This window comes from Centropristis striata, chromosome 21 (assembly GCF_030273125.1).
Source record: "Centropristis striata isolate RG_2023a ecotype Rhode Island chromosome 21, C.striata_1.0, whole genome shotgun sequence".
NCBI lineage: Eukaryota > Metazoa > Chordata > Actinopteri > Perciformes > Serranidae > Centropristis > Centropristis striata.
In genome coordinates, this window is record NC_081537.1 from 18,973,079 (window position 1) to 18,986,095 (window position 13,017).

The window sequence follows — 13,017 nt, forward strand, 5'->3', positions numbered from 1 at the left end:
ACTGTTAATCCCTGGTGAAAATGAAAGGCTTGATGTATGTGTGTGTGTGTGTGTGTGTGTGTGTGTGTGTGTGTGTGTTCTTAGGACTGATTACTCTTGATGTCTGCAGAAGATCGTGAGGTAAAGATGAGCAAGCTGATGGAATTCAAAAACATCTACCCCCATTGGGACCATCCTCTCTTTCCTTTCGCTCTCTTTTTCTTCCATCAATTTCCCACTTACCTCCTCCCCCATCTCTCTCTCTCTCTCTCTCTCTCTCTCTGTTAATCTCTCTGTCTTTCTCTCTCTCTCCGACTCTCTTGCTCTTCTGTTCGGTCGTCTCCCTGCTGAGTCAAAGAGGCATCATCATCCTGAATCATATTTTCCATCTGTAGCCTCCACTTGTGGAATAATGAATCTCACAGATGTGTGCACATGTGCATGCGCCCACACGCAAGCGCCTGTGCCCATACAAACACACACAACTCCCCCACATCCAGATACCTATAAAAACATCACAATGAACAGAACAGACACCATGTTTCCTCCTGGAGGTGGTTCAGCGGTGGAGGCAGAGAAAGCAGGTGCTGTCACTGCTCCGAGAAGCACAAAAAGCCCAAAAAGTAATAAGATCTGAGGGATATAAAAAGGTAAAGGCTTGGGTGAGATTGCTTGGCAAAGTCCAGCGTGACATTCTTGGACTGATATGCCGTGTGGAAGGCACACTCTGTTCTGGGATCTGTCTCAAAGTCTTTGACTGTCAGTCTTCCCCTGTGTTTATAGAGAGAAAACAGAGGGCACCTCGCTCGCTGTATCACAAAACTGAAACTGACTGAAGGTTGCGTGGCTATCGTTTGCTGCAGACAGACCTGCAGAATACTTTATGCAATCAGGCAGCTTAAGAAAAGCTGAGGTAGAGTTGTCCGCAATTGCCCCATTTCTCTGAAAGTAACCAGACCAGAGATCTTAAAGGGCTTTTGCATTATGCTCTAAGCCCTCCGCTGTGAGCAGCAGCCCTCAGGCGGGCCCAGACAATATCCTGCAATTGCACCACCTCTCTTTAAGCATGTAGTGGTCAGAGAATTACATGGGCTTAAAGTAAAAGGATTTACATGGAAGGATGCACAGTAACGCAATAATGGAGAAGGTCGGGGACAAAAGGTGTCAGAAGACAGAAAGGCTGGCAGGCGTATCATGAGCTGGATATGCTGAGTGGTGGAGGAAGTGTTCAGATAATTTAAGTTAATTTAATTTAAGTAAAACTGACACAGTGAAAATAATAAGCTCTTAGTGAAAGTCCTGCATTGAAAACGATACTCAAGTCAAAGGTACAATCAGAAAAATGTAGTTGCAGTATTAAAAGTAATCAGTGCATAATAAATGTCCCTTTTGATTGTAATAGTATTATATAATTTATGAATGGCTGCACAATTAATTGCAATTTTAGTCAAAATTGCGCTATAGACAAGCACAATATCCAAAGGCATGATATTTGCTAGAGGCAAATATTTGCATGAGGCTTTTTCCCTCCAATATCAGGAATTCCTCCACAATTTAAATATGGTTAAAAAATAATCGCACAATTTAACCATGCAGCCCTCATTATATCATTAATATGATAAAACTCGTGCATTAATGTAAAAGCAGGATTTTTCAGTTTCGGTTGGTTGAGCTTGTTTTGTATTATTTCGACTGCAACTAATGATTACTGTCATTATGGATTCATCTGCTGCTAAACTTCCTAATGCATCAATTCTTTGGTTTGTAAAAAAAAATCAGAATATAGTAAGAAATGCTGTTGGGGAAAAAAATGTGACAGCTTTACCATGCTTTGCTCTGTCTCACCAGCAATACAAAGCTCAAAATCATAAATAATAATAATAATAATAATAATAATAATAATAATAATAATAAAAAGGAAAAGCAGCAAATCCTCCAATTTGAAAATCTGGAAACATATCAAAATAGTTGGCAATATTTTTTTCAGTTTTAGGTGCATTTTTATGAGTAAAAAAACATTCACATGTAGCTGCATGCATTACCTTAATCAAGTCAAATGTATTTAGCATTTATTAATTAGCATATTAAAGCAGTTGACCAAAGGGATGCACAGACCAGAGCATTAAAGATATAGGGACTTGCAAAATAAACATTTGCTTGCTCAGCTGCATGATGATGTAAGAGGGATGCTGATTCACAAAACGCAGCAGCAGACAGAGGGTCTGTCCCAGGAACAGCCACTGAGGGTCAGTAGAACAGGAGAGGGGCATGAATCCAGTTAGCAGATCATCCTATTATTCTGCAGATTAGCCTGCAACACACACGCATACAGCACAGCGCCTCTCTGGGATTTGTAGTCCAGAATCATGCCATTCAAATTTTAACTCCCCACACATGAAAGCCTCTATATATCAAAGCTTTTTTTCTGCTGGATTCCAAGCCTGACCACACAGTGAGGTGATGCATCCTTTCTATAGCCACCTGTAGTCATTCTCGACCTCCCATCGTGCTTCGCGGCGCCCCGGGCGGGCAGCCTGTGAGGAGGATACCTGCGAGGTGTGCAGGAGGAGGTGACGCAGCGCCTGACACTGCAGGGTCAGAGCGGAAACCGGGCGCAGCGCTCGCTCGAGGCTTTGCACAGCTCAATTAGCGTGACACACTTTCCTCTGTGATCACCTGGCTTCCGCCTGGTCGCTGGACACAACGGATTATGCCCTCTAACCTAGACAGCGCAGCTTTCATTAGGTAAAGAGGAGCGGGGTTTTCTTTTCCTTTTTACGCACAAAGCAGAAAAAGTGACCATGACTGTGGACGGAGACATGGCAGGGTTCACCCCCCAGAAGGAGATCGTGTATAACGGCCTGCTGCCTTACTCCAGCCGCTTGGACCGGGAGGCCACGGAGCTGCTGGCGGAGATCAAAGCGAACCTGTCCAGAGCAGTCCTCCTCAGAGAGCTGTGGCCCGGGGTCGCTTTCTGGTCCAGGAAACTCTTCTCGTAAGTGTTGAAGCCAGGCTGGCCCTCCGGATACAAGCAGGACCATAATTACTCACTCAGGAATCATTTTAATGCTCTATACAGCAGCTCATTTGGGCTCTAAGGTCATTTTGGAGGCTATTTCATTCATGACTGTGCAGTCAATCACAAAAAATATAACCAAAAGCCTGACAAATCATCACAGAGCTGCATAAATACTTTTCTGGCACAGTAGCAACATAAACAAATTGAATAAGCTTCATAAAAGCTTAAAAGTGCAATAATATTTGTCAAGTGTCAATTATTTTAGATTTACATGAGACTGAGTGTCAGCAAGTGGTTACAGCGACAATAAATGTTAACTTTAAAACTTGAAATATTCATTATTAGGTCTCCAATAGTCTATTGCACTTAAAGAAAAAGGGAATAAAGAACCACAAATAAAAGCATAAAAGGCATCAATTGGCCCAACCTGCCACATTATGCATCTTCTCATGGTTTTCATCATGGTTTTGTTTCTCTTTTTGGTCATTTTGTGTCATTTTGTGGTTATTTTGTGTAGTTTCTTGCTCGTCCTTGTAGTTGTTATGTGTCATTTTGGTTTCGTTTTGTGCCTTTCTAGTTGTTAAGTATCTCATTTAAGTCATTTTGTGTCTTTGTTTTGGTTGTTTGTGTTTCTTTGTGGTCATTAGTTTCCGTTTTGGTCATTTTACTTGTCTTTTGTTGTTGTTTTATGTCTTTCTCTGTGGTAATTTTGAATGTATTTCTGTGGTTGGTAAGTGTCTCTTCAAGTGACATTTTTGCAGGTGAAGGCTAAGGGCCCCTAACACTGTGATCCATGATCATGGCAGTGGTGGGAAAAGTACTCATGCAGACCCTTTACTCGAGTAAAAGTAGAAATAACATAGTCTTAAAATACTCCATTACAAGTCCTGAATTAAAAAATGTACTTAAATAATTAAAGCAAATGTACTCGTGCATAATGAGACACTTCTAAGTGTTAAATTGTCATAGAATATAATATTATTCTGCTTTCATCACCAACAGATACTTGTAGGAATATTTTAATATTTAACATTTAACAATGATTTTAGATACTTTGGTTTGGTTAGTAGGACAGTTTTCATGAGGAAAGTAACAGTAAGTTAAGTGCCAAATAAATGACCTGAAATGTAGCATTAAATGTCAACACTACGTCAGTACATTACTTGAGTTAATGTACTTAGTTACATTCCACCGCTGATCAACAGATTATTTATATAGGAGAATAAAGAGTATCAGGTCATCATGCAACTTTAAATAAATTCTGGACTCTGTCTGCTTGGCATCAACTCCGATTCAATTAGGTTAATCAAGGTTTCATGTTGAGACACTGGAGCCAGGACCGACTTAAGGATGCTTTAAAAGCTCATGTGCACTGAACTGCCCCTGGTCTACCAGTCCATTCAGGTTGGGCGGACTCAAGGAGTCCAATCATGTATCCTTAGACACTGCCGAAGCTGTGCACTTTTTAAGAATATGGGTCAGCTGCAGGAAGCAGCCGTTCACTCATTCACTGCTCACCTGTCCTGTCTGGTCCTCCCCCCCTCAGGTTTCTGAAGCTGTACGGCCGCAGGTTCAGCAAAGAGGACCACATCCTCTTCATAAAGCTGCTCTATGAGTTAGTCACGCTGCCGAACCTGGAGCCTCACATGATGCAGAGCTACGCCAGGCTGCTCATCCAGCTCCTCAAGTGGGTTTGAGACACAAACATGCACACACACAAAAACACAAACACACACTCATGCATCAGGGATATGTGGTGCTGCTCAGCCTCAGGGACAAGTTGACGAGCTGAGACATCTGGATCAGAGAGTGGAGAACCGCGTTAATAAAAGAAGCCAGTTGAGGTGGTTCAAGCATTTGATCTGGACGCCTCCCTGTGGACCCCGGGGCAGACCTTCCTCATGAGGGATCACATCTGGCCTGGGAATGCCTCAGGATCCCCCAGGAGTAGCTAGGGAACTGGGGAGAAGCATGTTTACATAGCCTGCAGCTGGATAGATGTCATAATATACAATATATATGAATATAAATAAGTTTATGATGAATACATCATGCAAAATGCTAAAAGTCAGGTGTGACAAGCAATGACATCTTTTTATAGCGATGCAATCTTTTTTTAGACGTTAGAAAGCTGCAGCCTCTCTTGTCCTTTTGTATCCTTTAGTATAATGAGATCAGTGAGCAGCCCGGCTTGGTAAACATCACTGCGCTACAAGTGGTATACTGATGCCGAGTCTCATGACGTGTTAAAGTGGATTTTTCACTTACCTCTTTGCCATTTGGATTGCTGCCATCTGGAGCTTTTAAACAACCTGCAGACTTGAAAACAAAAAAAGTAATTTAGAAAGCACTCAGAGAGCAGATACCTCCGTGGAGGCTGCACAAGGCTCGGAATGCGTCTGTTTAATTATGGGAAATGTTGCATCTGCGTCAAAATAAACAAACATACAAGAAAGTGCGTTGGGGTAATTCATAAGAAAATAGCACACTTTTAAAAAGAGCTCAATCTTAAAATTTCTAGCAGTAAAAAAGTTCTAAATGTAGCTGGCAATGTTAAAGTTTTAATAATTAGAAGTTCAGAAGAGAAATCTTTTTGGTAGAAAAATATCTAAAATGTGACATTGGGCCTCTGCAACTAAACATACTCTTAGCCAGGAGCAAGCAGCCAAAAAAGATTAGGGTTTTAAAAGCTTAAAGGGATAGTTTGGACTTTTAAAAGTGGGGTTGATTGAGGTACTTACCTCATACAGTACGTCAGTGTGTTACCTGCAGTAGATGGAGGTCGGCACCATTTTCTGATGAGTAACTTATGCTCTTTTCTATGCTCTCTTCAAAGCCACCAGACTCCTTTAACAAACCCATCTATTTTACCTTGCAAAATATAGGGAACTCCCGCTCCTTCAATTGATTAGTTTATTTGTTTTATTGTGCGACTATTGTTAGTCTGAACTAACCATTTAAATTACCGAAGTCACACAAAAACAAACGAAACAACCGAGGCAGCGGTATATATATATATATATATATATACATATATATTTTGAAGGCAAAAATTTATTTTGCTGTTGCCCCCGTCAAATTTTTTTTTATTTTGCTGTTGCCCCCGTCCACAGAAATACATTACTCAGCTTCTGTGCCGGAACTCCTGCCCACTTCTCCAAACTGGAGGTGTACCGACCACCATCTTCGATAAGAAAAAGACTGACTATAAGATTAAGATTTCAACAGCAAATTGGATAGCAAAATAACAATAAGTAAATAGCAGTATAAACTAGAAATATAAGAAATGTATTAACAAATAAACAAGTAAAAGTATTAACAATTAGTAGAAATATATTTTTTTAAAAGTTAAATAAAATAAAACATTTAAGAACATTATATACAATGTATACAGAGTCAGCAGTTGGATATGGACCACTGCAGAGAGGATATTGCACATTAAATTACATTTTAAAAAGTGTTCATAGTGCAGTGGTTAGGCCTGTCACGATAACACATTTTTTTGGACGATATATTTTCCCAGAAACTATCACGATAAACGATAGTATCATAAGCATAATAACTACATACTTTTCCAGAGCAATGAATTTTTAAATCTCAAGAATATTAAACATTGAAATTGAAATGTGTAAAAGAAATATTAAAATATCCTAGATAAATAAAAACTAAATAAATAAACTACAACCAAAACAAATAAAATAGACTTTCAGGCTCTGTTAACAAAAACATGCACTAAGATAATCATTATGTATTATATTACTTTATTATTAAAATAGCATAAGCAGCTGGAATGGCTGCTTGGGAAATATATGGTTGTTTTTTTTCCTGCACAAACAGTCACGTATGTAAACGACAATATATTGAGTCCAGAAAAAAACTATTATGCCCATTTTTGAACAATAAGTCAATAAAATAATTATTGTGACAGGCCTAGCAGTGGTAGATAAGTACCTCAAACAACCACACTCCAAAAAGTCTGAACTGTGTTTTTCCTTATCTATAAAAATACATGTCATGAAGTAAAAAGTACAATATTTCTTTCTGAAACAGTGAAGTAAAAGTAGCATAAAACAGAAAAACTTGAGTAAAATACCTCTGAATAGATCAGTACAGTAAGTAGAGTTTGAGTTAATGTACTTTGTTACTTGCCAAGTAAAAAGGACAGTGAAGTATGTTGGCCTAATAGTACATTTATTACCCTTTAAGCTCTGACCTCTTAACTCCCTGTGCAAATCAGATCATCCACTTCTCCAGCGGCTGCAGGATATTCTCCACAACGGCCACATTCATCACTTCCACTTTGCCCTCAAGTTGTTTCCATGATTTTCACATCCATCACAAATCAACATCTTAATGTAGATGTCATATCTCTGAGTGTTTTCCATTAGATGAAGAGAGAAAGATCTGGGCTAACCGTATATTAAGTGCCAGGTCTCACAGCTGAGGGATGAATTTGATACTTAACATCACGCATCAGCTCTCAATTGGCTTCTTCTTCTTTCTTTTTTTCTCTCTTTTCTCTTCCCTCGCATTTCAACCGTCATTTCCCCAATTGTCTCTTCTTTCCTTCATTTTTTAAATCTCCCCAATGAGAGTCTGTTCCATAGCTGTTAGATGAATGAGAGAGGAGACGACAAGAGGAATGTGAGGCTGTGGAAACTGTGCATATCCTTCAGTGCGGGGACTCTCAACCTTTCTGTGGGGTTTATTCCTATAGAAATAGTGATTTTCAACAAAAGATTACAAAGAAAGCAATGTGAAAGTTCCTCAGGAGGATGTAGCTGCTCTGCTTTAAAGCTTATAATAAAGTGCTCATCAGTTAGTGTGCAATTTAAAAAGCTTAACAGGGCGTTTGAAACATCAAAAGTGAGATTAAAAGGTAACTTCATTGCTTGCAAAAAGCCAGATATGTCTACTTTCAGACCTTAACCTCCTGCATTTGTTTCTCCGGAGACCCTTTTAGAGGTGGGTTGTTCTGTATTTTCTACCAGCTGAGTCTACACCTGCAAATTACCAACGTCTGCAGCTGTCAAGCCAGTTATGCTTTATTGAATACAACGAATCACAGAGCTGTGTTTGCACACATGTCTGGAAGTTGGCAGTCATCACATTGAGCGCAGCCTGTGAGGTAGTGACTCATTTACCCACAATTACAGACTCCTGTAGACACCCTGGAGTTTCTCACCTCCACACTATAACCATCATATTGTCTCAAGTGTTTGTATTTTTTAGAAAGGTTTAGAGTCTGACCAATATGGGCTTTTGCAGGCTGATTTTACAGCGGGAAAATTCATCGATTACCGATATGGTGGCCGATATAGTAATTTTTTGAGCTGGAATAAAACCTTTTTTTATGTGGATTGTGCACTGATTTTTCACCAGTCTGCAAATGTACCCACAGAGCAACTTTCTCACACTATTATTTAATAAAGAAATGTATTAAAAATAAGAAAATAACGAATAAATAGCTAAATAAACATCATTACTATTCAGTTTCAGTCAGTTGCTATAAAAAAAAAAAGAAATACCATTTCTAAATCATTCAAAACAACATTTCTGCACTATAAATTGTATTAAAAAGTTTTCATAATGGCACTGGCAGACAGCATATACACTGATACTGATATCTGTCAACCGATCTATCTGTCGAACTCTAGGAAGGTTTAGATATCAAAGAACCTGAATCCTCATAAACAGGCCGGATAGACAATAATTAGCTTCATTTGTGCCAACAGGAAGAAGGAGCTGCTGTCAAGGGATGATCTACAGCTGCCCTGGCGACCCCTTTACGATCTGTACGAGAGGGTCGTCTACTCGAAAACTGAGCACCTTGGACTCATCTGGTTCCCCAAGTATGTGCCTTTAAGTTGTTGCTTTTCACATGGCATTTCACACCTTGGCAACAAAAAATGCTCAGAGGAAAGTCAGGTGGCGTAGTATAATAAGCCAATGGATGCATCAAACACACATTTGCACGCAGAAGATCACTGTTTGGGGTCACGTGTGAACTAAAAGTCAATACTGGCTTATTTACATTAAGTACTAAACCATATTTACAACATTAGCTGTTAAAACTGTGACTGTGCATCTGTTGGGAATGAGAATGGGTGTTAAATGACTTGAAATATGTAAGACATAACACACAAGATGACTTTAAAAGTGGCATGTTGTGTGTGTGTGTGTGTGTGTGTGTTGTGAGAAGTCGTTACACTGTTGTTACTGTGCATGTACTTCCTGTCAATTTGCTTGTTTCATACCCAGTTTATTTTATTTTTAGAGTTACTGCCAAGCTTAACCTTACCTTAAGTACCTGCATTGAAGAAAAAGTTTGACAATTTTGGAAATATGCTAATTTGCTTCTTGCAGAGAGTTAGATGACAAGATTGGTGCCACTTGTGCATATAGAGCAAATATGATGCTACAGCTAACTTAGCTTAGCATGCTCCAGCTAACTTAGCTTAGCATAAAGACTGCACACTTTGTCCAAAATTAACAAAAGCAGTTTAGTCAGCTGTAAAGAAAGCATAGGCATATCTTTGCTTTGGTATGGCTTTATCATAATTCTAGTTCAAACTCTAAACTGAAACAGTTGTTGTTACAAGGGTGAGTGTGAGTAAGCAAGGAAAGGACTCAGACAGGGACAGTTCAATACATTTCTGACAAAAGTGCAGATTCACAAGCTTACTAGCATGGGTAGAAAGACCAGACAGAAGCAACTGACCATCCACAGGTAACCAGAAGGTGCATGCAGGCAGGTAGCAGGACTCAAGAACAGAGGCAGGAAACCAAAAGACATGAAGCACAAAGTGGAAGACTGATGAATGAGAGTCATGTAACTGGTAGTCAGGTGACAGGGAGCAGTGGGAAGGCCTGAGGCCACCTGGTGGACAGGTAGAGAATAGCAGGTCTGTAGGATAGGAGCTGAGCCCTCTTCTCATTATTTCTCATCTTAGGCCCTTTGCATTTTGTTCTGACATCTTATTACTAAGTGATTAAACGAAAGAGCAGTGAACAGGTTGATTAACGATGTTAGCTGCAGCCTGAACGTCGAGAGTTTTATCCTGGGGCAGGGCATGTGGATCTCATAAGATAGTTAAAGCAGGATTCCTTCACAAACTCTCACACACCCCCTCTCTCTGCTTGTTTGCAGCTCAGTGGACCACATTTTGAAGGCTTTGATCAAAAGCTGCAGACTGTAAGTCTCATCCTCTGTGATCATGTAATTTGTGCGGCAGGATAATGCGTTGCTTTGATCTCCGCTTGAGCTGCGTGTTGTAGATCAATGTGTGTATTTGTATCTCCAGTCTGTCTTTGCTTGTCTGCATCTATTTGTGCTCACGTCTGTCCTTGCTGTGCATGTGTGTGTGTGTGTTTGTGTGTGTGAATTTCCCAGGTATTTCCCCGCGTCGTCAACCAAAGAGATGCTGGATGAGTGGCGCCCCCTGCTGTGTGTGTTTGACATGGTGATGCAGAAGGCCGTCAGCAACATGGAGCTGTTTCTGCCCACCATCATGCCCCCGGAGGAGCACAGCCAGAGCTTCCTGTAAGTGGGCCAGCTTGGAGGGGTCTGTTCGGAAGCTCTGCCAGAGCTAACACAAAGGGTTTATAAAGTTTTCAAAAAGCACCTTTTGTTTATTTATAGGACGATCTATGCCAGCAAGAAAAAAGAGATAGACTATGTTGCATTTTTTGGTCCTGAGATGAAGTTGTTCTTAATACCTTCCAGTATTTTGCTTGGATCCAGTGAGCGTGCAGCTCATGCATAACCACATTTTCAGGCTTTACACCTCTGCACCTGGGAGATCCAATAAATAATTCTTTCTGCGTTAGGAGTCTCCCTCCTCTTCTTGTTTTCGTGTAATATTTTGCTGCCTTGGAAAACCTTTGCCCCTCGTCTCTCCGCACCCTTCGTGGTGGTGTTCCAGCTACCAAGCCTCTTCACAGCGTCCGCTGCATTCTTCACTGTGTTTGCTCTTTCACAAGCTATTTGTCTGGATTTACTCTTGGATTCATCAGCAGAATCCGCACAGTTTCCACAATACATCATCTTTAATACTCAATTTTTCCGCTTCAGTTTTTCTCTCTTTGCTCCAGAATTGTCAAGGGAGGGAGTGGGTTCATATTTTGGGGGGGGGGGGGGGGATTGGAGATAGATGAGGGGAATTCTGCTTCAGGTGTGTGTGTTAAACTATTTTTTTTGTGTGTTATCAGGTTGTGGTTTGAAGAATTAATGAGTCTTTGGGTGTCGGTGCAAAATCAGCCAAGCTGGGAAGGGGTGAGACACACACACACGCACAATATTTATAGTATTTTGTGGAGCAATTTCTTAATTGTTTGACACCAAGTTCACAGTTCACAGGCCTGAAAGTCTTTATGCACAAAGTTAAATGAAATTGAAAGTGAATAAAAATTCCACCTCTCAAATTTCTGTATAAATCTACAACTGCAAGTGGTGGGGTTTTAGAAACATTTTCAAATGATTGGGCAATGAATCATATAGCTCTCCAGTTTCCTAAAAACGGATGAAGTAATTTGGAATGACACACATTTCCCCATGATTGAAATGTTGAAACGTTGTTGAAGTATTGCCGGTTTCCACTCGGCATGCAGATAAGATTTTCCATTTGAGCCTCTGCTCTGCAGCCTCCTGTCCTGAAGCGGCCTGCCTGTGCACACTTCTTCTTGAACATCTCTTCTTCTGTTTTTTTTTCAAAATGGCTATATTTAATTCTTGGAATGACTTCCTTCAATTCTGGGAATGTTCTTTAAACTTGCAGTGATTGTTTGTCTGATGTTTTCTCTTAGCACCTAGTGAACCTGTTTGCTCGCCTCGCCAACGATAACATCGGCTACGTGGATTGGACCCCTTATATTCCCACAGTGAGTCATTAGAAGGATTATTTGGATGCAGCACTGTGTCTGTTAATGTATTTTATCTGGGCCTTGTGATGGGAAACTCTCCACTGTCTGTGTGTTTAGATCTTCACCAGGATCCTGCGCAGTCTGAACCTTCCAGTCGGGGTCAGTCAGATCGTGGCACCGCGATACCTCACCAACTCTTATGACATCGGGCACTTGGTTTTGTGGATCACGGCACTTCTGGTACACACTTTTTCTCTGCAAAACACATTAAAAAACACATTTTTCATTGCTGCGTAATTATGGTTACTTGAATCCCTGCAGGGAGGAGCAGGAAACCCTGCACAGAAGGAGCTGACCTGCCTCTTCAACAGCATCGCCTCCTTCTACCATCCCTCCAATCATGGTCGCTGGCAGGTGAGCCTCTCTCTCTCTCTCACACACACACACACACACACACACACACACACTCTCTGAGCAAGTTCTGTGCACATTTTCAGCTGCCGGCTGTCACACTCCTTTGATTTATAACCTGTAATGGTAACAATAATGAAATGCACAATTGCCGGAGAAAAGAGCCTTATCAGAGATCTGTTTACGGCAGACTGTGCGAATGTGTGTCTGGGTGATAACGCTAATGTGTGAATATGTGTGTGTGTGTGTGTGTGAATGTTTGTGTGTCTGCAGGGCCGTCTGATGCGGCTGCTTCAGCGGCTCCCGGCGAGTGTTGTGCGCCGCGTGCACCGGGAACGCCACGCCGCCCCCAGCTGGATCACGCTGGTTCCTGAGTGTCAGAAGCTGACTGATGAAGACTTGCAGGAGTTCACCCGCAGCATCATCGGCGCCGTCCTGCTGGCCATGTTCAGGTATTGCACACAGTAATAACTTACCTTTTTTTTCTGGATTTAATCTTACAAACATTACTTAATACTTTATGACTTTGTTACGGACACATAAATCACCATTGCACACTAAATTATTCAGAAAATATATACAAAATACCATAAAAAAATACCATATAATTGCCATTATTAGAGTCTTGATATCTTGAATCTTGATGAAGATCAGCAGTTCATTAAACAGTCGTGGAAGGGTTAAGCTTCAATCAGTGCAAGAAATGATTTATCTTGCAGTCATCACAAGCAAAATATGAAGAACAT

At 40.7% G+C, this 13,017-nt stretch overlaps 1 protein-coding gene across 1 annotated transcript in view; it reads left to right on the forward strand.

The window, feature by feature from the left end:
- The first annotated feature begins 2,713 nt into the window (after positions 1-2,713).
- LOC131958925 (proteasome activator complex subunit 4B-like) overlaps positions 2,714-13,017 on the forward strand; it is a 47,270-nt gene continuing 36,966 nt past the window's right edge. Inside the window, exons 1-10 of the mRNA XM_059323998.1 lie at positions 2,714-2,974; positions 4,545-4,685; positions 8,734-8,850; positions 10,149-10,193; positions 10,392-10,541; positions 11,210-11,273; positions 11,804-11,878; positions 11,978-12,100; positions 12,182-12,274; positions 12,545-12,723. Coding sequence (XP_059179981.1) covers positions 2,781-2,974; positions 4,545-4,685; positions 8,734-8,850; positions 10,149-10,193; positions 10,392-10,541; positions 11,210-11,273; positions 11,804-11,878; positions 11,978-12,100; positions 12,182-12,274; positions 12,545-12,723 — 1,181 coding nt within the window. The 5' untranslated portion in view covers positions 2,714-2,780. The remainder of the gene's footprint in view (positions 2,975-4,544; positions 4,686-8,733; positions 8,851-10,148; positions 10,194-10,391; positions 10,542-11,209; positions 11,274-11,803; positions 11,879-11,977; positions 12,101-12,181; positions 12,275-12,544; positions 12,724-13,017) is intronic.